At 31.7% G+C, this 25,212-nt stretch overlaps 2 protein-coding genes across 2 annotated transcripts; both read right to left on the bottom strand.

The window, feature by feature from the left end:
• Positions 1-1,319: 1,319 nt before the first annotated feature.
• On the bottom strand, positions 1,320-2,618 carry LOC123657512 (polyglutamylase complex subunit TTLL1-like). The gene has a single exon (XM_045593053.1). It carries the CDS (start codon positions 2,616-2,618, stop codon positions 1,320-1,322), a length of 1,299 nt encoding a protein of 432 aa, XP_045449009.1.
• A 6,985-nt stretch (positions 2,619-9,603) lies between these two features.
• Positions 9,604-10,809, bottom strand: LOC123657238 (polyglutamylase complex subunit TTLL1-like). The gene has a single exon (XM_045592814.1). The coding sequence runs from the start codon at positions 10,807-10,809 to the stop codon at positions 9,604-9,606; it is 1,206 nt and encodes a 401-aa protein (XP_045448770.1).
• Positions 10,810-25,212: the final 14,403 nt, after the last annotated feature.

Genomic DNA, 25,212 nt, shown 5'->3' with positions numbered 1-25,212 from the left:
CGTTCATATTATCATAACTATTCCTCTCCTTTTTAAGCATTTTTAAAATATTATCTTATTTTAACTTATAATTAATGTTATCATAATTAATTTATTGATTAAATAATTCAGTATCTTAAAAAAACAATTAATACCCAATCACAACAATTAATAAAATAATGTTTATCCTTTCATAATATGAAAAATACAATAATTATCTAACTGGAAAAATAATTTAAAATATTATTAAAACTAATAAGTATTAATATTTGGAAAGGACTGAAATATATTTTGTATTGTATATGGTAGATCTATAAGTTCCTGATAACATGTTAGTTTGTTCAATGCTATTTAGATAAAACTTAGTATTTTCTTTTACGTGCGTAATAAAATAATAACGGAATAAAATTAAATGAAGTCAAAATTAACATTATCCAAATAGGCTTCAAAGGCACTTATCATTTAACAAATTAAAAATTTAAAAATGATTATTATTTTTAAAGTGAAGCTGGTGGAAGTCAGTAGTAGCACCGATTCGGAATATAGATTCTGCAGAGAAGAATCGGCAAGAAACTCTACAGTTACTCTTTTAAAATAATAACTGAAAAATATAAACAGTATTTTAGTACAAAAGTAGTAATATCTTGCATCAAATACAGCCTCACTAAGTCCTCACATCTTTATTATCCTTGAATCCTGCACCGAATAATAAGCGTTATCTATTAATGTCTTTTTAAATAACAATTTAAATTTATGTTAAGACAAAGCAAAATCGTTTGTGGGATTTATGGGATTTGAAAAAATATCTGATTTCGAAATTTGTTACGTTTTTTTGTTAAAGTAACTATATATTAATAAAAAATATAAAGTTTATAAACATGTTAGTATATTAAGATTATATATAATTAAAATATAAATGCAATTTTGTAACGGGATCTTTAGTTTCTACAATTTTCGGAAAACTTTCATGTCCTTTGTATTTCTTGGATATGTATCACAAAAGTAGCTAGTATTTGTATAACAAAAAAAGTTAACATTAATACCTTAACAAATACACTATATATAATAAATATATATAAGTAACATTTATATTAAATGTACAGTTTAGAGATATATTCTTCATATAATGTACGAAATACCTGTACTTTTATTAATTTGATAAATCTGGCCGCGAAAAAATTCAATAGTTAATGCTAGCAAAAACTTGTTAACGAAAATAAGAAATATGAGAGAAATATTATTTGTTTTAACATATTTTTAATATAAATAACTGTAATAACCACTTTATTAACTATAAAACATTTTATTTTAAATCTATATCTATCCATTACTAAAACTTATTATTTTTTAGTATTCTTTGTAGTTCTACTAGTTGTGTTTGTAGCTTCTTCCTTTTCTATCAATTCCTCATCAATCAACAGATCAAAATTGCCAAGAACTTCAGGACTCGGTACTTTATTCCAACGTACATCTGGCACACCCTCCGAAGGGAGTACTACTGACAAAATATTATCTATAAGCTTGTATTTCATTATTCTATCATTAACAGTTGTAGATGTTAATGATGGTGATGCATTGACTTCAACTAGCCATGGTTTCAATTGATTGTCAATTATAATATCGTAACCATAACATTCAAAGCAATGTCTATCGTTTGCCATTACCGATGAAACGGCTTTCAAAGAATGAACAATAAGCCATTGTATAGAGGCAAATAATTTCTCAGTAACAGCTCGGCCTCTTGTGCCTTCTAAAAATAAACGTAAATTTTGAACACTCATCTTTCCACCGTGTATGCTATTGTAATCGCCACCATGTTTTTGTACGCTAACATTCGTTAAATGAACATACATGTTATCTAATTCCGTAACACTGGTATCATATTTCACTGTGCAGAACCTACAGAATCCTAACTGGAATAGATAAGCTTTAAGCGGTCGGAATGAGGTCACTAACACGTATAATCTAAGATCAAATTTTTTACCACCAATAAGTAAAGGGTTATCGATGTATCTAGATATTACATAGCTTTCTTTACTCAATTGCGGATGGAATGGCGCTTTCGCTTCCCTTGACCATTTTTTCAACTTCGATAACTTATTTATGAGAAAGATTCCGGTACCTTGAGATTTTCCGCAAGGTTTCATAATCCACGTACTCTGTGGTGATTTACGATATTCTTCAACAAACATGTTGTAGTCCGCCGGGAGAACAAATGTCACTGGTATAAAATCGAGATGAACATAACGCGTAACGACTTGTCCTCCATGTAAAATCACCTCGGCTTTTTCTGCTAAAGGGCTTCCTTCTCTTTCCAATTCTTTTCGGTATCGTTTTATATTCTTGACGAGTAAATCTTTTCTTGATAATTCGTAATGATTAGGAAAGTGATTGATCATTTGATTATCGTTCATTCTGTAGCCGCTTTCAACGCTAAACAAGTTTCGACAGGTTTGAGTAGACGCCCAATAAAAATTCCATTCATCATCGGGTCCAACTTGATGCCACCCACGCCTTTCGAAGTTGCTCATCAATACTGATTTTTCCATATCAGTACAGAAGCTGACGCGATATCTCTCCGCTGGTACATTTACCCTTCCATATATATTGGCTGCAATTTTCTTTCCTTCTGGATTCATTATAAAAGTTTCTTACTAAAATAATATACAGAATTGTAATATTAAATAGCACGTTCTTACACGTATCTGAAAGATTGTTGCTTCAAATTTTTTGCACCGTTGCCATGAAACTTATTGAACTAACAATGGAATGTATTTTGTTACATATCTGCTTAGTTACTCAAAGAAAGTAGCTTACAAGTCGTATCCAGGTTACTACGCTAGATACGTTGTCATGGTTTTATCAGAATATCGGTTACGACATATTAGACATTACGTCTGTATACATGTTACATGAATACAAAATATTGGGCTGTCTTATTAATGAAATTTAAAGAACACACCTTATGGACAGGATACTTCTTGAAATTCCTATGCAATTAAGGCTTATGCAAGTAAAATTACAAGAAACAAATAGTCCAAACATGAACTACATTACTCTTTATATATAAATAGTACTACCTTTTATATATAGATGTAGATAAACTTAAAACAGGCCTTAAAGTTAAAAAGAAGCAGATAAGGCAACTGTCACTGCCCGCTTGTCAGGGGTAAGCTCGGAGAGTGATAAATGACACCTAGTCTCGACCTTGCTTTTTTTTAATGTAATGATATAACATACACGTGTTTTTTTTTTTAATGTACACAAATCTTTGTATTTTGTATACTTTATTATTAATAGAGACATCCTATAACAAAACAAACATTAACAAGGTCTTTTGTCCTAATTATTTGTATACTTTAACAGGTAGTAACTGTTGTTGCACCTATCTGGTGTTCTACGACACCACTTGGATTTTTGTAACCACCACTATAGCCGAATAATCACTTCGAGCAAATAATCAGCCAATGCACAAATCGACAGTTTTACACTAAAATGGCGATCTCAACTAATTTTGTGTATTCTGTTCAAATATATAATGAGATTGACGAACAATCTAAAGTGTAATTCTAGTTTGTCAACCATTTTCGATATTATTTTTTTTATCATCCTGTTATACCTTCGTATAATCATATTGTAATATCATTACAAATGAATTGAAATCGTGGTGAACCAAATCTGTCAAAAACCACCAATCAGCATAGAGTTACTCCTCGACCAATCAATGCCTTTGTGAAAAATTGATTTAATAGTTGAATACGGGATCCAAGGAAATTGACTGAGTTGTTAATCCACTTGAAAAGTTCATGTCCATCAGTGAACCGACAGATATACAATATCGAGTTTGTGGAGTAAAATATTTTTAACTCCGATATAAATTTAGTTGTATTAAGACCACTTCATGTGAAAGTACGAATACGTGCACTGAAACGAGCACAATTTATAACTTTTAACGTCCTGCTCGACAAAGCAGTGTATTACGGCGTTAACAAATGTCGCGGTCGCATTTACAGCTACTTTGTTATAATATCATGTATTTTAATGGCTTTTGACTCTGAAAGCACTTCCAGACTTCCTTGTTCTAAAAAAAGTTGCCTTTACTAAAATACTAAAAGAGACATTATATGACAAATATGGTAACAGATCTGAAATCAATACTTTTTTTTTCATGTATTTTATTCATATGTTCATTTGTTAGTAGTTATTGGTTTAAATCTGCTAATTTAAAGATCAAATATCGTATATTGTCGAAACTAAAATTTATGAAACACGACTTTACCACACAATAATATAGCTTAATATCACACCGACACCTTCATATAAAGGATTATATTAAGGTGTCGTTTTGTCATACTGACCACTTCGATCTCAAATATTTTATGCATTTGCGTTTTAAAAACCGTAATTTATTTGTTTTTTTCCTATGTTCTTCTTTGTGTGTTTATTCTATTATTAATATATACTAAACACTTTATGAAAGGGTGTAATTTGATATATTTTTCTCATATTTTAATGATCACTAATTAAAATAAATAACTATGTTGACAGTCTACAGATACAAACCTAAGCCGGAATCAAACAGATATTGCTAAATCGTAGAATTCCATTAGATAGTCTAAAAATAGATATAATGTAAGAAAAAAGTAGCCAATTGTGAATTAAAATTGCATATAAAAGGTTTTGTACCACCGTAGAATAACTAAACGAAATGCTGAAAAAATGTGTTTGTAGTGTGTTTTTACTTATAGCTGCCATAATATAACATGTACTGTAATCGTTTTTAACTGTCTACAAGATGAAAATGAAGAAGTAACCTTACCTTTCTAAACAAGCAACATTTTGGTAATGTATTTCGTTAGTATCCTTTTTACAACGCTACAAAACAGATAGTTAAAAATTACATTTCCATGATACCGTGCAAATATTTCGCTTAAATCGAAATATTTATATGTTGAGCATTGATGATATTACACATAAAAACTATGTGTGATCTATAAGTGTATTTTTAAATTTAACTTAGTTTATTTGAAAACTAGCTGACCTGACCCAAATAATCGTTTAATTTTTCAACTCTCTGCGAATTTCCTTTAATTTTTATTTTATAAGAACTTTTAAAAAGTATAAGAAGACTATTCCGAAAAAAAATTAATTTAATAGGTAAAGTTATTTTCAAGTTATGTCAAGTTTCACAGGGGTTCGTTTGTAAATATACTGATAGCTGAGAATTCATTAAAGAATCGCCATTTTCTAAGAGATCATATGTTCATTCATAAAATTATGATAGATCCCTTTCTTTAGTAAATATCTATACAAATAAATAAAATTAAAGTGTCTGTTTGTAATGTTAAAATAAACGCTTTTTAATAAATGCATATGGATGTATAAACGGTACATATACTTACCAAAATAACATTTTTTACAATTTTTGTCTATCTGTCTGTCTGTCTGTCTGTTTGCTCCGACTAATCTCCGAAACGGCTGGGCCGATTTTCACAGGACTTTCACTGGTAGAGAGCTGATATAATAACGAGTAACTTAGGCTACTTTTATTTAATAAGATTATTTATTTTATAACTCTGCAAACTGAAAAATAACTTATTTGTTAAATTCCACGTGGACGAAATCGTGCGCGACCTTGCTTTGCATAACTTTGAGATTAAAAAGTAACAGCCACGATTAAATCTGTATATAATACCCACACACACATTCCCAAATAATGCTCAGCGAAGCAAGTAAATTTATGTGCATCCAAAGAAATTTATCATAATAAATGTGTTTCGTGTTTGTGAAGGAAAATAGAAAATGGATCGAGGTCGAATAATGCGAAAAGATCGCTTGTATTTTCTTAGCGGAATAAAAATATCGCCTCATCGGATAAATACTTACGTTTGACATAACGGTTTTAGATTATCGGAAATGTGCTATCTTCACATGAGAAATTTAAATATCAGTATACGATATCGAAGTATATTCTACATGAAGATTGCTCAAAATAAGTCGTTTTTACTTACCGGAATTCTCTCAGGAACCACTAGTCTGATTTGAACTCTGTTTTATTGATTCTGGAAAGTACTAAAAGATTTAATGACCTTCAAGTCACAAGTGCTCCTTGTACACGTCAATGGTCCTTTAGCGTAGTAAGCAATGTTCCTGGCTTAGGTTTTAAGTTATGTTTTCGCCGTGAGTCCATGCATATTGTTTAAACATGTGAAAGTGATATGTTGCTAAAAACATGGGCATTAAGCTACCTACGAGTACCTTAGGAACAGACTATGTATCAATTTTGAAATGAAATATTATTATTGTGAACGCTGTTTTTTAACAGCCTAATTATTGCCAACCATAAAATTATATATTATATCGACCTTATTCTTTTTAATATGTGGTATCAAAAATAAACTAAAACTATTCTATAGTGCGCATTGGATACAGCACTGGCTTATGGCTGTTGCGCTGGCAGTTGCGGGTTCGATCCTAACATGCATGGCAAACATTTGTATTGGTTGTTACCATGTACACTCATGTAGGTACACACTGTTACTCATAGTAGGAAATATGTCCACCAACCCGCATTGGAGTAGCGCATCGTGGTGGATTAAGCTCTGATCCTTCTCCTTGGGAAAAAGGCATATGCCCAGCAGCGGGATATTACAGACTCAAGCGAACAATCAGGTTCAATTAATAATTTTATTGATTGGAAATACTGTAAGCTGATGATAAATATTAAAATATTACCAACGAGTGACCGTATTTCAAAGTAATACAATAACTGAATAACATATTATGCGTGCACAGTTAATTTATTAATATGAAGAAATAGGGACATGTATGTTTGTACATACATACTTTTACATCCAAACGATGAGAGGATATGTTGCTGGAGAGACGATTGCCGCATTACTGTCACATAAATCAAAGTTGCATAAGTAGACGATGTAGACTCATGAAAAGAAAGCAGAAAACGCAAACATCGGCCGTTTTTGTAAATATTGAAACAAAACAAACCTAAGTATGTGTTGTCTTGATGTTCATACCGTAGCAAAATGATATAAGGTAAGCTTTTTAGTATTTAATATAATAATTAAGTTTTGATAGTTTAAAAAAAAAATAAGGAAATGTATCAACAGAAAAAGGTAGAATAGGTATAATCAAATTCAAAACTACCTTTTATACTTCGTAGTTCTTTTAATCAGTACTAATGGTCTCCCAGAGGTAGAAATTCGACCAAAATCAGAAATTTAAATTAAAGAAAACCAAAACAATTATGAAAATAAATCACCTTTTTTAAAAATTTGCAATTTGACTATAGACTTTGACAATCAACAAAAGAGTATAATATACGTGTGTGTATCATATGACATGATTAATATATTTTTATTTATTATTTAAAAAAAATATTAGCGTTCTGCACTCCTTCTCTATATAAACTAAGTGAACGAAATTTCATACTACGCCGTCCACGCATATTTCGTTAAAAAGGGTACTAAGTTTTTTCTTCACGTATTAATATATAGATTAATTTTCAAAATGATTGTGATATGATTTAGTTAAACTATACAGTAGATAATAAAGAAACCAATCTCTACTTTTAAGCAGCAATGATTTATCGTTTTAGCATTCCCTAGCGGGAAGATAACAACTTCATCACATTTATAAAACTTCGCTATCTAGCCACCATAAGTTAAATAAATAAAATACTTAAACAGCTGAAATTCTCACAGAATATATAGTATTACGATACATGAAAAAACCAATCATTAAATCAGTAACAGATAAAAAGGGTATTTATATTTGGCTCATAATTTCTTGCAGCGTGACAAGGGAATTTACTTTACTTGTACAATTGCTGACCAACCGACAATATGCTGCATTGAAGCGAGGTTAAAGTCACACACGTCAGAAAAAACGCGTGCTGCATCTTTTGTTGCAGGCGTTCATAGATTGTGATGAATGCTTATAATCAGACGTGCCATATATGTTATTAACTCCCTTACTCCACCCCCCTTATGACTTAAGAGGTATGAAAAATAGAGTCCTATTCTCAGACCTACCCGATATGCACACAAAATTTCATAAAAATTGGTACTAACACTGTGACACGAGAATTTTATATATAAGATTAAACAAATGTATGTCGATACAGAACACTTTCTTTTAGAGTTCATCTAACACTTCGCCGACGGTTGTTATTAATTATACCAAAATCCATTAGAGAGAAAATATGAACGTTAACTAGTGTTTCGTAGCGATGAAAATTTATAATAAATAACATCCTGCGCTTGTTTTGGAGTAAAAAAATAAAAAAAGTTTGAAGATATTTTTCGGACGACTTTGTTCATAAAATATGAGATAGAAAATATTTTCAATTGGATTATTTCTTCACAGTATAATTTACATTCTAAAAATGTATTGGTTTATTTTTGATCGACTGTTTACATGTTATGGTAACAAAAGATCCATTATCCTGTTAGATAAAGCGTAATGCGCGAATCGTAATCCCCTTGGAGAGTACGTTAAGCTGCCAGGCCTGGTGTCTATGAGGGACTGTTAATGATTTTTCCTTTGGAGGATACACCAACCTATGGTCACACATCGTGGCTGATGATCGATTTGATTTTGGTATAGGAGAAACAGTATTTATCCAGATAAGGCTAAGAGGAGAAATATTTACACCCCGTTTATTCTCTCGACTAAAAAAATATTATTTTCAATTAAAATATTTAAAGTTTATCATCACAGCTAAAAGAATAGAGAGGGCAGCATTATATCGAGATTGAAAAGTCAACTGCAGTTGTGTTAAAGAATATTGTCTTCCTAATTCAATAAAGCTCACCAGATGGTAAGATACAGCTTCATCTATCCGAATGGACGGGAGAAAATTTCACAATAGTAAAAAATAATGTTCTAACTCCGTCCAACATTGCTCGGATGTTATAAGTTGGCTTGCGGGCCGGTCGTAACTCAAGGCGCACGTGCTGACCAAAATGCAATTTCATCTCGACTGCCAGATACCGGCATTTAAAAATAATTTCAAAAAAAAATATCACACGTGTTTTTGACAATTGTTCGTAAAATAAATATTTTGTTTGTTTTAAAGTTAAATCCTTAGTCAAGATGTAAATATTTTTTGAAAATCTTATACCATATAGAAAATACATACATACCTTATATAGATTTTGCTGTGTAATCCTTTTGTATAAGTAACTTACCAACTTATGTATTTTATTTATTTATTACTAGCTGTGCCCATGTCTTTGTCCGCGTAGAATTTAATAAAAAAGTTATTGTTCAGTTTGCAGAGTTATAAAAGAAATAAATTGTAAAATAAAAGTAACCTAAGTTACTCCTTACTAAATCAACTATCTGCTAGTGAAAGTCCCGTCAAAATCGGTCCATCCGTTTCAGAGATTAGTCGAAACAAACAGACAGGCAGACAGACAGACAAAAATTGTAAAAAATGTTATTTTGATATATGTACCATACCATCTATACATTCATATGCATTTAATAAGCGTTTATTTTAATTTTACAGATACTCCAATTTTATTTATTTGTATAGATGTATAAATTTATTTAAAATATAATATTAATTCGAAGAATTTTTTTATTTAAAACTGATTGTATTTATTTGTTGCTTAAACCTTCTTTGAGAATAAAATCTTCATCGACGAGTATTTCGAAATCCCCTAAAGCGTTTGCGTTAGGCGTTTTGTTCCATCGCGCGTCAGGAATTCCGCTCGGCGGTAAGACGAGGGATAAAATATTTTCAAAGAGATTACATTTAAGTATTCTGTCGTTTGTCGTTGTCGCAGTCATAGAAGGAGAGGCGTTAACTTCAATGAGCCACGGCTTTAACTCGTCGTCGATGATGATATCATAACCGTAACATTCGAAGCAATGTCGATCATTAGACATAATTCCAGCAACCGCTTTCAAAGAATGAATTATTATCCACTTAATATTTTCAAATAGACGTGTTGTTATTTCTTGTCCCCTTGTTCCCTCTAAAAATAGTTTTAAATTATTGAGACTAAATTTGCCTCCATGTTGTTTGTTATATTTATCACCGTGTTTTTGCACGCTAACATTTGTTATGTGAATATACATGTTGTCGAGTTCCGAAACACTTGTGTCGTATTTTGCCGTACAAAATCTGCAAAATCCGTTTCGAAACATATAAGCTTTTAAAGGACGAAACGATGTCACTAGAACGTAAATCCTCAAATCGAATTTCTTTTCTCCGATCAGAAGCGGATTATTTATATAGCGTGATATAACGTACATATTTTTACTGGTTACATTATTTTGAATATATTTCCTCGTCTTTCTAGACCATATCTTAAGTGAGGATAATTTGTTTACTAAGAAAATTCCTTCGGCTTTAGATTTTCCACATGGTTTCAAAATCCACGTCGATTGCGGAAATCTCCGGTATTCTTGTACGAAGAAACTGTAGTTTAAGGGAAGTACGTATGTTGTCGGTATGAAATCTAAATATAAATAACGTGTAACGTTCTGACCACTTGAAAGTGTTTCTTGAATTTTCTCCGCGAGCGGATGACCCAATTTCTCGAGGTTCTTTTGATAACAACGAATATTTTTAACTAACAAATCTTTTCTCACTAACTCGTAGTGATTAGGGAAATGGTTTATAAACTGATTATCTTGAAGTCTATGTCCATTTTCTGAATCGAATAAAGAACGACAGTTGAACGTATTTGACCAGTAAATATTCCAATCTTCGCACGATGCTACTTGTTTCCATCCGCGTCTTTGAAAACTGTCAATCACAACTGGATTATCGAAATCAGTAGAAAATTTTAATCGCATTTTACCTTGTTTGTTTGGTTTACCATCACTGTTTAAGTATTTATTTTTATAAATAGTCGTCATATATAATATAAATATTGCGTAACAAATGTCATTAAGTAGTGTTTTATGTCAAATGAAATGTTTTTACAATTTCGAAAGAGAATAAATAACATTAAAAATCTCATTTTTTTTAATTTTCTTAAAAAACTGGATATAAATTTTAAATAAATTTTAACATAGTAATTAAGCATTTTGTGGTATACTTGGCTTATTGACTATTCGAGAATGAGTTTATAAAATGAGAAAGCTTAAATAAAGTATTATAAAATAAAATTATATAAATAAATAAAAAACAGATTTATGTGCTTTTAACACCTTTGCTTTATTGTATATTCTCTAAAGGCGTGTACATGTACGCTCAATGCTCAATGGCTCAAACATGTATATCAATGTGTAAATCTTTATATAGAACTATACAACTTTGTCCCACATATAAATGTATGACTGCTGTTTTGTAAACAATTTATCATTACAAAATGAACAGATTAACCAACAAGTAAAAGATACATTGGTTACAACCATAAATTGCAAACAAAAGCACATAATACATAATTCCACGAGTCTGTTCCGATGTGTGCCTTGCGGGATCCGCGCCCAACCTATTAGACTCCATTCAATATGCAGATAACAGACTATTTGCAATGCAATCACACTATGAAATATCGCCACTTCGAATCAATATTGACTTTCCGAATGAAACCGCCAGCCTCGCTCGGTTTATTCAAACATTCCGTTGATCGCATGATACAATAATGTCTATACCACACTGTTAACGTTTTTTATTATTTGTTTTATTTCCTTGAAGTATGTGTAAAAACAAAAATTGACTAAGACAAATATTTACAATGTATGTATATCCAGCCTTAAAATAGACACTTAGTGAGGTTAGTCATCTATATTTTATAATGTAATCCAAGTTTGTGTTTATTTGATAGCTTTAACTTTTATAGCCTGCTTATGCTAATTTAAGGAATGCTAAGACTCGTAGACCTATAAGAATATATAAATAAATTAATAAAGCACGCTATTTATTTCGTAATTATATAAAATTAAAGTAATATTATTAGATAAAGTAAGTAATAATCAACACAATTAAAAATAATCATATTTTATCAAATATTACAATTCAGCGCCCCTACACGCAGACTCGTCCCGAAGTGATTTTCTCACGTCATTCCCACCGCTTATTTATCAGACAACTGTAAGATAAAGGACCGAATAAAATTAGTAACAGACATTGCGTTAAATCTACTAACACACAATCACAAAATACTTTTATAACTGAACAAAAATTATGTATACACATAAAATTACGATTAAAGACACGCAAAATTTAATATATTAATAAAACGAACGGCGAAGTCACAAATATTGCTCGATATACTTTTTAACATTTCTTATACGACTAAGTTGGCGAACAATGATGACAGGCGGGCCACATGACGGAAAGCGGTTACCCTAGCCTATAGACGCTTGCAGTACCAGAAGCGTTCCAGGGGCGTTACTGACCCTACTCCCGACCCTCCCAGGATCTATAGCCACCTTACCCACTACAGGAACACAACACTACTTGAGAACAGTAGTATTAAGCTGTGATCTTCTGTAAGGTTGAGATAATTACCCAATCGGGCTGCTCCCGATTTTAAGCAGGGTATATCCTTCTGTGCCTATTTTATTAAAAAATAATAATAAAAAAATTAATTAATTAATCCATTTAAATTGTTGTATGAGCGTTAAATGACTTTTCTAGTTGAAATTTTATTGAATAAGGTTTATCTAGAAGTAACGAAATTAATATTATAGAAATCTTAGATAATGCTAGAGAAATAGCCTTGACACTTTAAACACCAGAAAACTCCAGAGGAGCTGATTAATTGTGCTATTGAGAAATCTTACATGTGAATGTAAAATGTCTCAATAGCACAATTAATAATATACACTTGTTACACAAATGTTTCTCTTCGGTTCAAGGGACGTTACTAAATCCTAGTGCAATCGCGACAAGCCTGGAGACATATTAATGGGTTTACCTGGCGGCTGACTGTGACGAATGGGGCCACGCCGCCCTGTTGACCCAATACCTTCCAGTGAAGGCTATTTGTTTTGCATTTGCTATGCGCTCGTATATAAGTTGAACGTACCCTTTTTAATAAAGATAAACCTGAACAGAATTTTAAGAGTTTCTACCTACTTGGTTGGGCTAAATATTTTACAAGACATTTAATAAACTTATTTTATTTACATCAGTGGAATACTTTAATAAAAGTTGCACCCTAAAACCACTTTTCAAATCAGCAATCCAAAATAATATGATTAACAAAATGTTAATTATTCTTTCTCTGCGGTTTTTGTGCACGATGTTTCTGTCCTAATTAGAATCTGTGTCTTAATTAGAAGCTGATGTGACTCAACGAACAGAATATGTTATGCACTAACTGACGTCTTAGTATTCAAAAAAAGTTGTTATGGCTGGTATTGGGCCAGTGAAATTGTTTTTTTTTTTTTTTGGTCAACCTCACGCTAAATTTTCGATTCAATAATTTTTTATAACATTTAGGATCATTTACTTAGTATAAAATCATAAAATGCTGAAAGATCATACGTTTTTAGTCGATTTCTTGGAAACTACGCACCTTCTCTTTACTTCTTGCACCTTAGAGCAAAAGTTATTAGGACCATTATTGCAAAGAATAAAATCTTTTGTTTCTTGTAAACTTTTTTGTAAAACTTACTATTTTTGATTTATGGCCAATTAAATGTTATAGTTTTAGGAATAAATTATAACATATATTAATAATCTATAAATAATTTAATAATGTATAAATAATTCAATGATAAATAACCTACAGTTAATTTTAAAAATATATTCTATTGAACCACAATGATATTTAATATTTGCACAGCGCAAGGTTGAAAATGTTTGGACTCTACTAATGTTACTCTTGTACAACTTCAACACCATGTCTTGCAAATAAATAATAAAATGAAGCGGTAGAACATATAGTATATTTTCATGTCTTGCAAATAAACAATAAAATGAAGCGGTAGAACATATAGTATATTTTCATGTCTTGCAAATAAACAATAAAATGAAGCTGTAGAACATATAGTATATTTTTGAGATTTATTGGCCGAGATAGAATAATCGGAAATTTTGTGCTTAATAGAGATTAAATTTTATTTTTACTGGCGTATATGGATAATTAAGAGAAGATTGTGCACAACTATACACAATTATTTATTAATTGTTTTACTGGAGTGCCAACTGTCGGTGACCACCTCGTGGGTGCACCACGAGCACCTGGGCAACGGGAGGGGCAGCAATTCCACAGTTGCGGTACTCCTGCTTATCGCGGCTAACGACCGACTAGGGTGGGCGCGCTGCGCGTACCTCTCTGACCTACCAGAGTGAACCTCTAAGTGGATACATGGTGGGCACAGAATTGCAGAAGGCCCTGGGTCACTAGAACCACCGGGAACTGATCGGCCTTGAGGAGGAAAGCACGCTTAGTGTTCGAGTACTCATTCCGGAGAACTGTCAGCAGAACGGGCCTGCGAGATCAAACGCTGCCGGGATTGCAGACTGCCATAATCGCGACGAAGGGACAACCCAGGGGTTTTTGTCGATGCGGGTCCGACATAACCTACGACTCCCCCGGGCCGTAATGTATCCATAAGGGATTTCCCCTGGGTCATTACTTCTCTATTTTAGTATCATAACATGATTCTTATGAGTTATGAGTTTATTGAAAAATTGTTTTTTTTTAACAAATATGTTTGGTTCTGATTCATATTAATCTATTTATCTTTGTATTAAATATATTTTACTTCATTTAATTTTATTTTTATTTTAATATGACTTCATAATATCTTAAACATAAATCAGAATATGTTTGCGTCTAATTCAACAAAGTCAAATAAAGCTACGAAAGTTTTTAATGTTTGTTTTTGTTTCAAGATTTGCATCTTCATGAAAATTTGTTAAAATGAATGTTACAGAGCAGTCTCTGACGTTTCGTGGAACTTTGTTACTAGATTTGTTCCACCGAAAGTTTTACCTATTTGTTATAATTGCAAAATATTCGTTACTCTTACAAATAGTGTGCAGAAAGTGTCAATAAATAAATATTATATATTATATAAAAAATTTGTATATATATATATATATATATATATATATATATATATATATATATACACACCATATAAAAAATGTACTGTGTGGCGTGTCTAAATAATATTATTGAGATCCTGAAAATCGATCTATATATTTAGCGAAGCGCGATGATCATTATTTAATTACAGATGTCATCTGAACATTACCAAAATCAATGATCGGCTTTCTAGTTAGTCGGACGAATAAACGTTTTTTTTTTTTTTTTTTAATATAAATTCGATTACAAGTAAGATTAAATTAGATCAGTAGGCTTACATTATTTTTATTCAAGAGTTTCGTATGATTTATTTTTATGTTACCCACACACGAGGAAATTCTAAACAATTTTTAATATCATATCAAAAATCGACCATTCCAGCGGGACCGAACCTGCATCTCCGACTTACCGTGTCGGTGCTTTTTAGCCAATTAAGCTATGGAACGATGTAACCGCTAGATCGAAATTTTTGATATGATGATTTTATATTCGGTCTAAGCGACCGTGGCGCCGTCTATAGTGAGTCCTTTACAGCACTCGTAACTATTTAAAGTTTTACATCACAATGAATTCTTTGACAGGAGACGACACCACGCTATTTTTGATTCGTATGATTTATTTTTGTGTTACCCACACATGAGGAAATTCTAAATAATTTTTAATATCATATCAAAAATCGACCGTTCCAGCGGGGACCGAACCCGCATCTCCGACTTATCGTGTCGGTGCTTTTTTGATTTTATATTCGGTCTAAGCGACCGTGGCGCCGTCTATAGTGATAAGATGCAGGTTCGAACCCCGCTGGAACGGTCGATTTTTGATATGATATTAAAAATTGGTTAGTGTTTGTGTTTGTTTGTCGTGTTCAAAATGTTGAGTTTTGTCGTAACTTTTGGGATTGTTCTTAAATTTTAAATCTAAGTTGTATAGAAAGCTTTATATTTCATAGATAATTCATTTTTTTTCATATATATACGGAAAAATATGTTACTAATATTAGTACAATATATTGCTCTGTGATTACGACAGTAAAGAATATAGTCACCCCCTCTCTTCCCGTGGATGTGGTAAGAGGCGACTAAGGGACTTCCTACTACCACCTTGGAAATTAAAAAGACGACACAGGCCGAAGGCGGGCAGCAGCGTCTTCAGTGCGACAAAGCCAGCACTGCGGTCACCACTCCGCCTGCCCAGCATGGTGACTATAGGCAACACACATAAGTTCACGCCATTTTTGGCGCGAACTCAAGGAGGCCTATGTCCAGCAGTAGACTGCAAAAAGCTGAAGTGATGATTAGTACGATATTATTATTTTTCTACAAATAACTATGAAAGTAAGTGGACCAGAATATAACATGTACCTATAGACCATTAACCCGTCAGTGTCGAACATCTTACCTCTTTAAGCCAGTCGCCTTACATTTCCTGTACACAAAGGTTTCAAATAATCCACGGTAAAGCTCTTAGAGTGCGCCTAACTACTGTCAGGAAGGGTCTGAAAGGGAGAGACTAAATAGCGACCATTTGTTCATTTTGAAAAGGCTTGGTAGCTTAACATAAACGAGTTCTTTAGAGCACGTAATAGGATACAGTGTAAAATACAACCTATAACCATATAATGATTTCCCTTACAAATTAAATAATTTCGTCATACTTTTAGTTTGTTAAAAACTTTCACAGAATTTAACAAAGTTGTTTCGAAGCGTTCCTTTCGTTTCCGATTACGGAACTCTCAAAGTGAGAATTTATACCCGAATGAGATTATTTAATCCAAATAATTCTGGAAATCGAAAATTATCTATAGAGTTATGTTATCCAGCAAAAGGCATTCTTGTTATCCTTGTTTATAATTATCCTATCTTTGTATATAAACAATTCTGTAAACAGCTCAAATATTATACGGTAGGGGGCTCAAATATGTAGGTATAATATATAGGATGCTCGACTCTTAACTGCGTTCCTTCAAATTAAGGATTGTTTAGGTGTTACAGATTACGTTTCACTTTAAAAAAACTAGTCCGTTTTTTAATTTTACTTTGTCTTAATGTGTCCTGCCCTGGCAACGTACTTATGCATAACCTTACTTACTCCTCTGGCTCAGCGATCCGTAGTGGATCTTAGCCTCCAATACTACAAGTCTCCAGCGATCGCGCCAGTCCGCTGTCACCAGCTCGTAGGTATATGCATAGCCCTCCAATATTATTTTTCTTAGCCCTAAAAATGTTGATGAAGTGAAATAATCGCATACAACTAAAGAACCACATATGGCAACGAATTCGTTTTTATGTAAACTATTGTCGTGTTTTTTCGCGCTAACGAAAGGTACCTACGATGCGAAAAGAATCTATAAAATTACCTAACCGGTTTTTCAAAAAAAGCCAAATTTAAAAATGGGCGAAGATTTTTTTATTCAGAACGTGATTTATCATACTTACAGAACCACTCATTTGAAGGAACGTAGCTAGAAGTCGAACATCCTATATATTTTCTGTTCAACAGAGCTGCGTCTCTTACATGAACAGGTTTCTCCAGAAATTGCATTAATTACCATTACAAATTGACAAAGGAGAAAGTGGAAAGGGAACGCTTAAAATCTAATCAGATATATTAAATTTCCTAATATAATTTTCTATAGCAAAGTTTTCTATAATATTAAATTAATTTACTGAATTATATATATAATTTAAGTGCGTAAGGATAAAGATCCGATTCCGCTTTATCCGAACTAATATCGATTTGTATTTATTTATGTAAATTCGTTTAAAATAAAAATAATAAAAATTATTTTCATTTTTATTTCATTCATTTTGCAACAAGCAATACTCCAAAAAAGGTAAATAAATTCCTACTAATGTTAACATGGGAGTCGACGTAATTATTTATATTATTATGTGCCTTATAAGACGAAATATATGTCACAAATTGGCTCTCTCGTTAATAGCATGATTGAACCAACAAGGTTATTGAAAACATATAAAAAATACAAACGTCGAGTATAATAATTTTGTGTATAATCTTTATTCTTTTGTAGCTTTTACCCGCGGCTTCACTCGCGTTAATTTTTTTAAATAAAAAGTATCCTATGCTACTTGTGATATCTCCAAGAATATGTGTACAAAGTTTCATGATGATCAGTTAAGTAATTTTCGCGTGAAAACGTAACAAACACACTTACATTCATATTTATAATATTAGTAGGGATAAAATGACAATAGCGCTGTGATAAAGAACACTTTGTGAAATGAAATATACTGCAACTATTTTGAATAATTGAATAACTTATCTGCTCGTTAAGATATTTAAGAATTTACAACGAAAACAGCTCTTAAACGGAACAATGATTGAATTATTCTTATTTTTATTCCTTTTATATAACGATTATTGTATCGTTAATTTAAATAAATAAGTAATCTATACAAATATATAAATATGGAGTGTCTGTGTATAATATTAAAATAACTGCTTTTCACTAAATACATATGTATGTGAACATGGTACATGTATCAAAATAACATGTTATACAATTTTTGTCTGTCTGTCTGTCTGTTTGTTCCGGCTAATCTCTGAAATGACTGGACCGATTTTGACGGGACTTTCACTGGCTAATGTAGTAAGGAATAACATAGGCTACTTTTATTTTAGAAATTTATTTATTTTAAAACTATGTGAACTGAACAATAACTTTTTTGTTATATTCCACGCGGACTAAGTCGCGGATATTGCTAGTTTTTTTTAATATCTGAAGGTATATAAGGTTAATAAATATAGCTCATTTTGGAAGCGAATATGAATGTGTAAACTGACTATACATAACAACTATAAATCCCGATGATTACTTATATGTCAGGTTAACCTTAAAACGAAATAAAAAAAGTTTGTTCTAAATGAACTACATTGTTACATGTATAGATAAAACCACGAGATCGTATACAAGTAGGCCGTTAAAAGCATGAAACATTGCGAACATAGGAACCACAAACATATACGATAACATAAATTTATTTTGTTACGTTCGAAGTTTTGTACAAGTACGTACAGTAACTTTATTCAATACACAGGCTTTGCATTTGCGCAAGTTGCATTAAGTTTGGATTGAATGGAATACACAATACGTATAGTTTGTTTAAGTAGTAACTTTAAACTTTAGGAACTTTAATGAACTGCCAGCGCTAATTTTATCTTGGTACTTCACTTCACTTATAGTCGTGTACACGTACATTTGTTCATTAAATTTCTTTAAGTAACTTTGACGTAGATACCATTTTCATAACATTTAATTACAAGGAATAAATCGAAAATGTATTCATAAAATTTGCAATTTAATTAGTTAGGTGTGTTTTATAACTGTTACTACAAAAATTAATTCTAATAATTTTGAAATATTTTTTATACTATTTAACGATTCATACCCATTGACCAGGCTTTATTTTTATTTTCTTTTTATCTATTATATCTCTGCCTCTATTATATCAATTATGTAATACATATGTTTTATTGTTTATTACATATAATTTATGAACAATAGTTAAATTACCAAACATAAACTTAAAATACACTACTAATATCAAATCGACATGTAAAACTTATTTATATCGAATGATACAATAATGATGAAACCAAAAATTCATACAATATGACGCTTTATTACGCTGATTTATTTTTACTTTATTTTAAAATTGTACATTTTGTGTAAATATATAGAAAAGTAGTTTAGATTGAGATCATATAAAAATATATAACGATACGATTCAGCCTATAACTTTCCACTGCTGGGCATATGCCTCTTTCTCCGTGTAGGTAACGGATCGGAGCTTAATCCACCACGGTGCGGATGACGGATATATTCCCTACTATGAGTAACATTCGCTATCAGTTGTAGGTATATGATACCGGAAAGAAATATCTGCACAGATACAAATACCCATCTCGAACGGGAGTCTAACCCGCAAACCGCTGGTGTTTAGGTGCGTACATGGAACGTTAATCGGGACACGCACCACTACACTTGAACGGTTGTTATATATATCCAAAATTAGAATTAAAACTTAAAATTATGTTAATAACTGTTAAAAAAATACCTACGAAATTGTAGACCTAACATTAAATCTATCACTCAGACATGAGCACAACGTTCGACAATACGTGACTAGAATTAACAGGCATGCCAATGCCCAAACTTTACGCCTTTGGGTCATAGTGCCCAAATCACTTTGACACTCTGATACCTATTATAGTGTTCGATACGACTCATCAAAGCCACGTTTGAATTAAAATGTAGAATTATACAACCCACTCATTAGTATTAACACACCCGCAACTTCTCTTATGTTACAGATGTCCATGGGCGACGGTAGCTGTTTAACATCAGATGGCTTCGTCTGCTCGTTTGCCCAAATTGTTATGAAAAAGAAATACTTTCATGAAATGCATTATTATAATACATTATTCGTTTCGCATGACTTATAGGTATTTTATCAAATATTGTTGTATAAGCTACCCGTAAAAAGACGAACAATATTGTTACACAAGTCCCTCATTTCGATTTACACAGATTGATTCGATTATGTATAAAAGGGAAAATGGGATGAAATAAATGGAATGAAGGAGCCACGAAATTGTGTCCGAGATTATATGACAACCAGATTGTGGTGAACTTAGGTATTGTTTTTGTTTTTTCTGCATTATTGCAACTTATTCGATTAAAGTCATACGAGTACATGAGTGTGATGTAAGCTTATTTTACAGGACTATTATTTGCATCTCTAGGGGTTTTTCATTCATTCCGTCTAATAATAATACTTTTAATAAATTTATTTCTGTATTTAATTATTTATTAACGTCAATACCCCTCTGTTCAGTCAATTACCGAGCATTTAGGTGTTGCTCAGCAAAACAACACCTCACATGCATGGCGCCGCACTAAATAAATTAGGCCAACGCCGTGCATGTTACTTCAGTGCATATTTCACCATGTCTATAATCGGAGGCGCTCATTAACATTCATTAACATTAATAACATTTAAATTTAATAAACATTTTGAACCTATAGTTCTTTCTAATTTTAACATTTAAACATAAAACATTTCGCTAAGGCTCAAGCACCTTACACCCTCGGAGAATACTTAGTAGGTTAAAAAACTATACTTTCTTTTAATACTATAATTAAATTTGTAAAGAAAAATTATTCAAATGTAATAGTTTATTTTAGTAACTTTTAGACTTTATAACAGCCTTAACTATCTCACCACAATAGAAGAGAGTTGGAGCAGCTGCTTTATTGCGGGTTAAGGAATAATCCATCTGTCTACCAAGAATAACGTTTGTTATCAGGTGTCTACAACAACAATCGGGATCAATGGCTTTATTTCGTCTTCGAACAGATGACGGTCGTGACTTCGTCCAGATGGCTATAAACATAAATATGCAGAAAAACGATTTGTACAAAAACAAATACCTTCTCCTTGCGAATTAAACAATAAACCGCCACTACACTTTAATCACATACAACAATTTTTATGTATAAAAATAGCAAAAGCGATCGAATGGTAAAATCGTTGAATTTAGACGAACGTATTACTTATATACGATAATGTGATACAGAATCAACAAGCTATCTCATATAGGTATCTGATCCATCAATTCCGATCGATCCATCGATTAGCAGTAACATGAAGTTTTATATCATGATACTTAAAAAAAATACAGTAAAATAAAATGTTTTAATAGATTTTGGGGTTCATTATATTTGTTAAATTTATAATTAAAACAAAATAAATACTTTTTTAGATATCGGGATTGACGCCATTTGACGTACAACATTGATTGATATTTATCTTCAGATTTTTAGATTTAGATTGCATACCTATATTCTTTTATCGCACGTAAACGTTAAACAAATTAAAGTAGATTCTGTTATTTGAATACACCTACTTCAAAATTAAATATCCACAGCGCTGCGGGGAACTACATCCTTGTTTGCCCGCGTCTTATGAACGCTCTGTCTTAAGCTGTTGTGAAGTTTACAAATGTCACCACTTGATGAGGGTTATACGATACGACACGTGGATAAAGAGACATGTGTCTCGGTGTACTTTGAATATTAGATGATGGTGTAATTCGTGTATAAGTTTATTATATACTAGATGAAGCCGTTTTTTCCGTCTTGATGCTTTTAAAATTTGATCCACATATTATTTTTATCCGGAGTACCGACTACAATTCATTAATATCCTAAATAAAATTATTACAATCGCTACTTTATATTCAATATAAACTGTATTCACATGTAACTGTTCCTAAGAATCTATGTATAAAGTTTTTCAATGGGGACTTTGTTTTATAAATGAAAATAAAACAATCAATTTAGATTATGAACGAAAAATGTTATCTGTTAAATGTCCACCACGACCATTGTTAAAGATGTTGATTCTTTTATCAATTTTTTTATAACTTTTTGATAAAATTTCGTTAATCATGAATGTTAGTTGAATATAATTTTGATTCATAAACAAAGTTTTTGTTGAAAACCTTTATTAAAGCTTTTTACTAATTATGTCCATTTTAAGATTTAATTGAGCTTAATCAATATTTATTTTAATATTTTGAAGATTTTTTATATATCGGTAAGCGTGCTTAATGTACAAAAACAAAAGCAATAATATTTTTTTTAGTTGTGAATGCTGGTAGAGTAAGCAATTATGTACGAAATGATATATAATAATTTATGTGGAGTAATTTTATTGGAAGGTTTTTTTTCTAAAAATGGTGGAAAACATCATAACCTTAGCGTATTAATATATATGTTACCGGCCAAACCCGATTTCAGGACAAACTAGTTTTGTCTAGGCTAAACTAGTTCTTCCTATACGTGTTAGGATTAACTAGTATAGCCTAGGCAAAACTAGTTTGTCCTTAACCCGATAGGATAAACCAGCTTAGGCTAGTCCAAACTAATTTGTCCTAAGCCCGATAGGATAGACCAGTTTAGGCCAGGCCAAACTAGTTGATCCTGATATAAATACGCACACTTTAGGATAAACTGGTATGGCCTAGTCTAAACATTATAGTATATCAAGAAAGTCAAAATAAATGGATAAAATGAATAAAATACTCTGTAATTGAAAAAATAATCATTTTTATTAAAACTATAATGATTCGTCGTTAAAAATTATGCATAATTGGTAATACAAACAATCATACTATAACAAATAATAAGTGTTTTTTAATAGAAGCAATAATCATATCTCAATTATTAAAATTGTTATTTATTTTTAAACGGTTTTATTTAGCTCACCCCGTTTGTTTTTTTATTTTTTCTTTATTTATTCTTGGGTCAAATTTAGTAATTCAAATTTCACCCTCTTCCTGTCAACCGATTAATCTGAAATTTTGTATACACTTTGGATTTTGGTGACAATACAATTATGTTTATTCATTATCATTATAAATTCAAGATGGCCGCCGCTACAAAATGGCGGATAATTTATGTTTTATTAATCCCATCAATATGGGTATCAAATGAAAGGGCTCAACAAGCAAAATACAATATACTATAAAAAATTGAAATCCAAGATGGCGGCCGCTACAAAATGGCGGATAACGTAGGTTTTATCGATTCCATCAATATGGGTATCAAATGAAAGGGCTCAACAAGCAGAATACAATATACTATAAAAAATTGAAATACAAGATGGCGGCCACTACAAAATGGCGGATAAGGTAGGTTTTATCGATCCCATCAATATGGGTATCAAATGAAAGTGCTCAACCAGTATAATCAATGTACTATATAAAATTAAAATCCAAGATGGCGGCCTCTACAAAATGGCGGATAACTTAGGTTTTATCAATCCCATCAACATTTGTATCAAATGAAAGGTCTCAACAAGTAGAATACAATTTACTATGCAAAATTGAAATCTAAGCTGGCCGCCGCTACCAAATGTCTGATAACAATTTTTTATCAATCCCACCAATATGGGTATCAAATAAAAGGGCTTGACAAGAAGAATACAGTGCACTATACAACCTCAATATTTAAGATGGGCCTTGCAATAATGAAGCACTAAATGAATTAAACAGAATGCGAAATAAAAACTAAAAACTAGAAAATAAAAATAGGTAAAAAAACTTTTTAAGTTAAACGGTTTTATGTTAAACATACATTGCAATGTTTAAGATAAATGTACTAAAAACCAAAAAATAATAAAATAGATACAGTCGTGGGAATTATAAACATATGCATAGACTAGACTAAAATAAAACCGTGGGGCACGTCAATTGTCTACAAATTATCGACTTAATGTGCGATAGAAGAATCGTTTAATTCGTCGTTAAAATAGGCAGTTGGCCCGCAGACGGTGAGGAAATTGCTTACTATTTTCTTGCTCATGGAAATTCCAATAGTTATACACTCCATGTAAATAAAAGAGATGTTTCAACTAGTTTAACGTTGGACATTCACACTGCTGGCTGGCGAGGAATCGTTTCACTGCTCGTAGTTTGTCTTTAATCGACAAAACATATGATAAAAGTACTACTCGCTCACCACTATGAAACCCTAAAACTCGCTTATAATCGAGCTTGCTAGCTTGTTTCCACATTCTAGCCCTACTTATCACACGTCCATCGTTGTCGGTTGAACAACTGCCTAATTATAGTGTAACATTACAAAACAAACATTTTAATCAACGATTGTAGACAATTGACGTGCCCCACGGTTTTATTTTAGTCTAGTCTATGCATATGTTTATAATTCCCACGACTGTATCTATTTTATTATTTTTTGGTTTTTAGTACATTTATCTTAAACATTGCAATGTATGTTTAACATAAAACCGTTTAACTTAAAAAGTTTTTTTACCTATTTTTTTACATGGTTTACTTTGGTGGCACTTAGAATTGCAGAGTATGAGTGCCTTCTTGCACTGGCATCTGTTTGTGGAACAGTTTTTGTAGCAGCTGCGTCTCACAAAACCTTGGCCTGATCCAACTGAATGTTTCGTAGCTGCAGTCCTTAACGATATTTCAGAGCCTTGGTTTACATCTGCTACCTCTAGAAAAATTTGATTGCAAATGGCGAATTCTGATCTGAAAAAATAAAGTAAAAACATATAAGGTACTTTAAAATATCATTAAAGCTTCAGAAAGATAGATAGGTAAGTAATTAAGTAACAAAAAAATAAAACCTGCAATATTGATTCGTCAT

The sequence above is a fragment of the Melitaea cinxia genome, chromosome 10 (assembly GCF_905220565.1).
Source record: "Melitaea cinxia chromosome 10, ilMelCinx1.1, whole genome shotgun sequence".
NCBI lineage: Eukaryota > Metazoa > Arthropoda > Insecta > Lepidoptera > Nymphalidae > Melitaea > Melitaea cinxia.
This window is presented reverse-complemented; position numbering and strand designations above follow the sequence as displayed.

What these genes read in the sequence shown, in the direction of transcription:
- LOC123657238 (XM_045592814.1), bottom strand. Translation starts at nt 10,809, where the DNA reads ATGCGATTAAAATTTTCTACTGATTTCGATAATCCAGTTGTGATTGAC.
- LOC123657512 (XM_045593053.1), bottom strand. Translation starts at nt 2,618, where the DNA reads ATGAATCCAGAAGGAAAGAAAATTGCAGCCAATATATATGGAAGGGTA.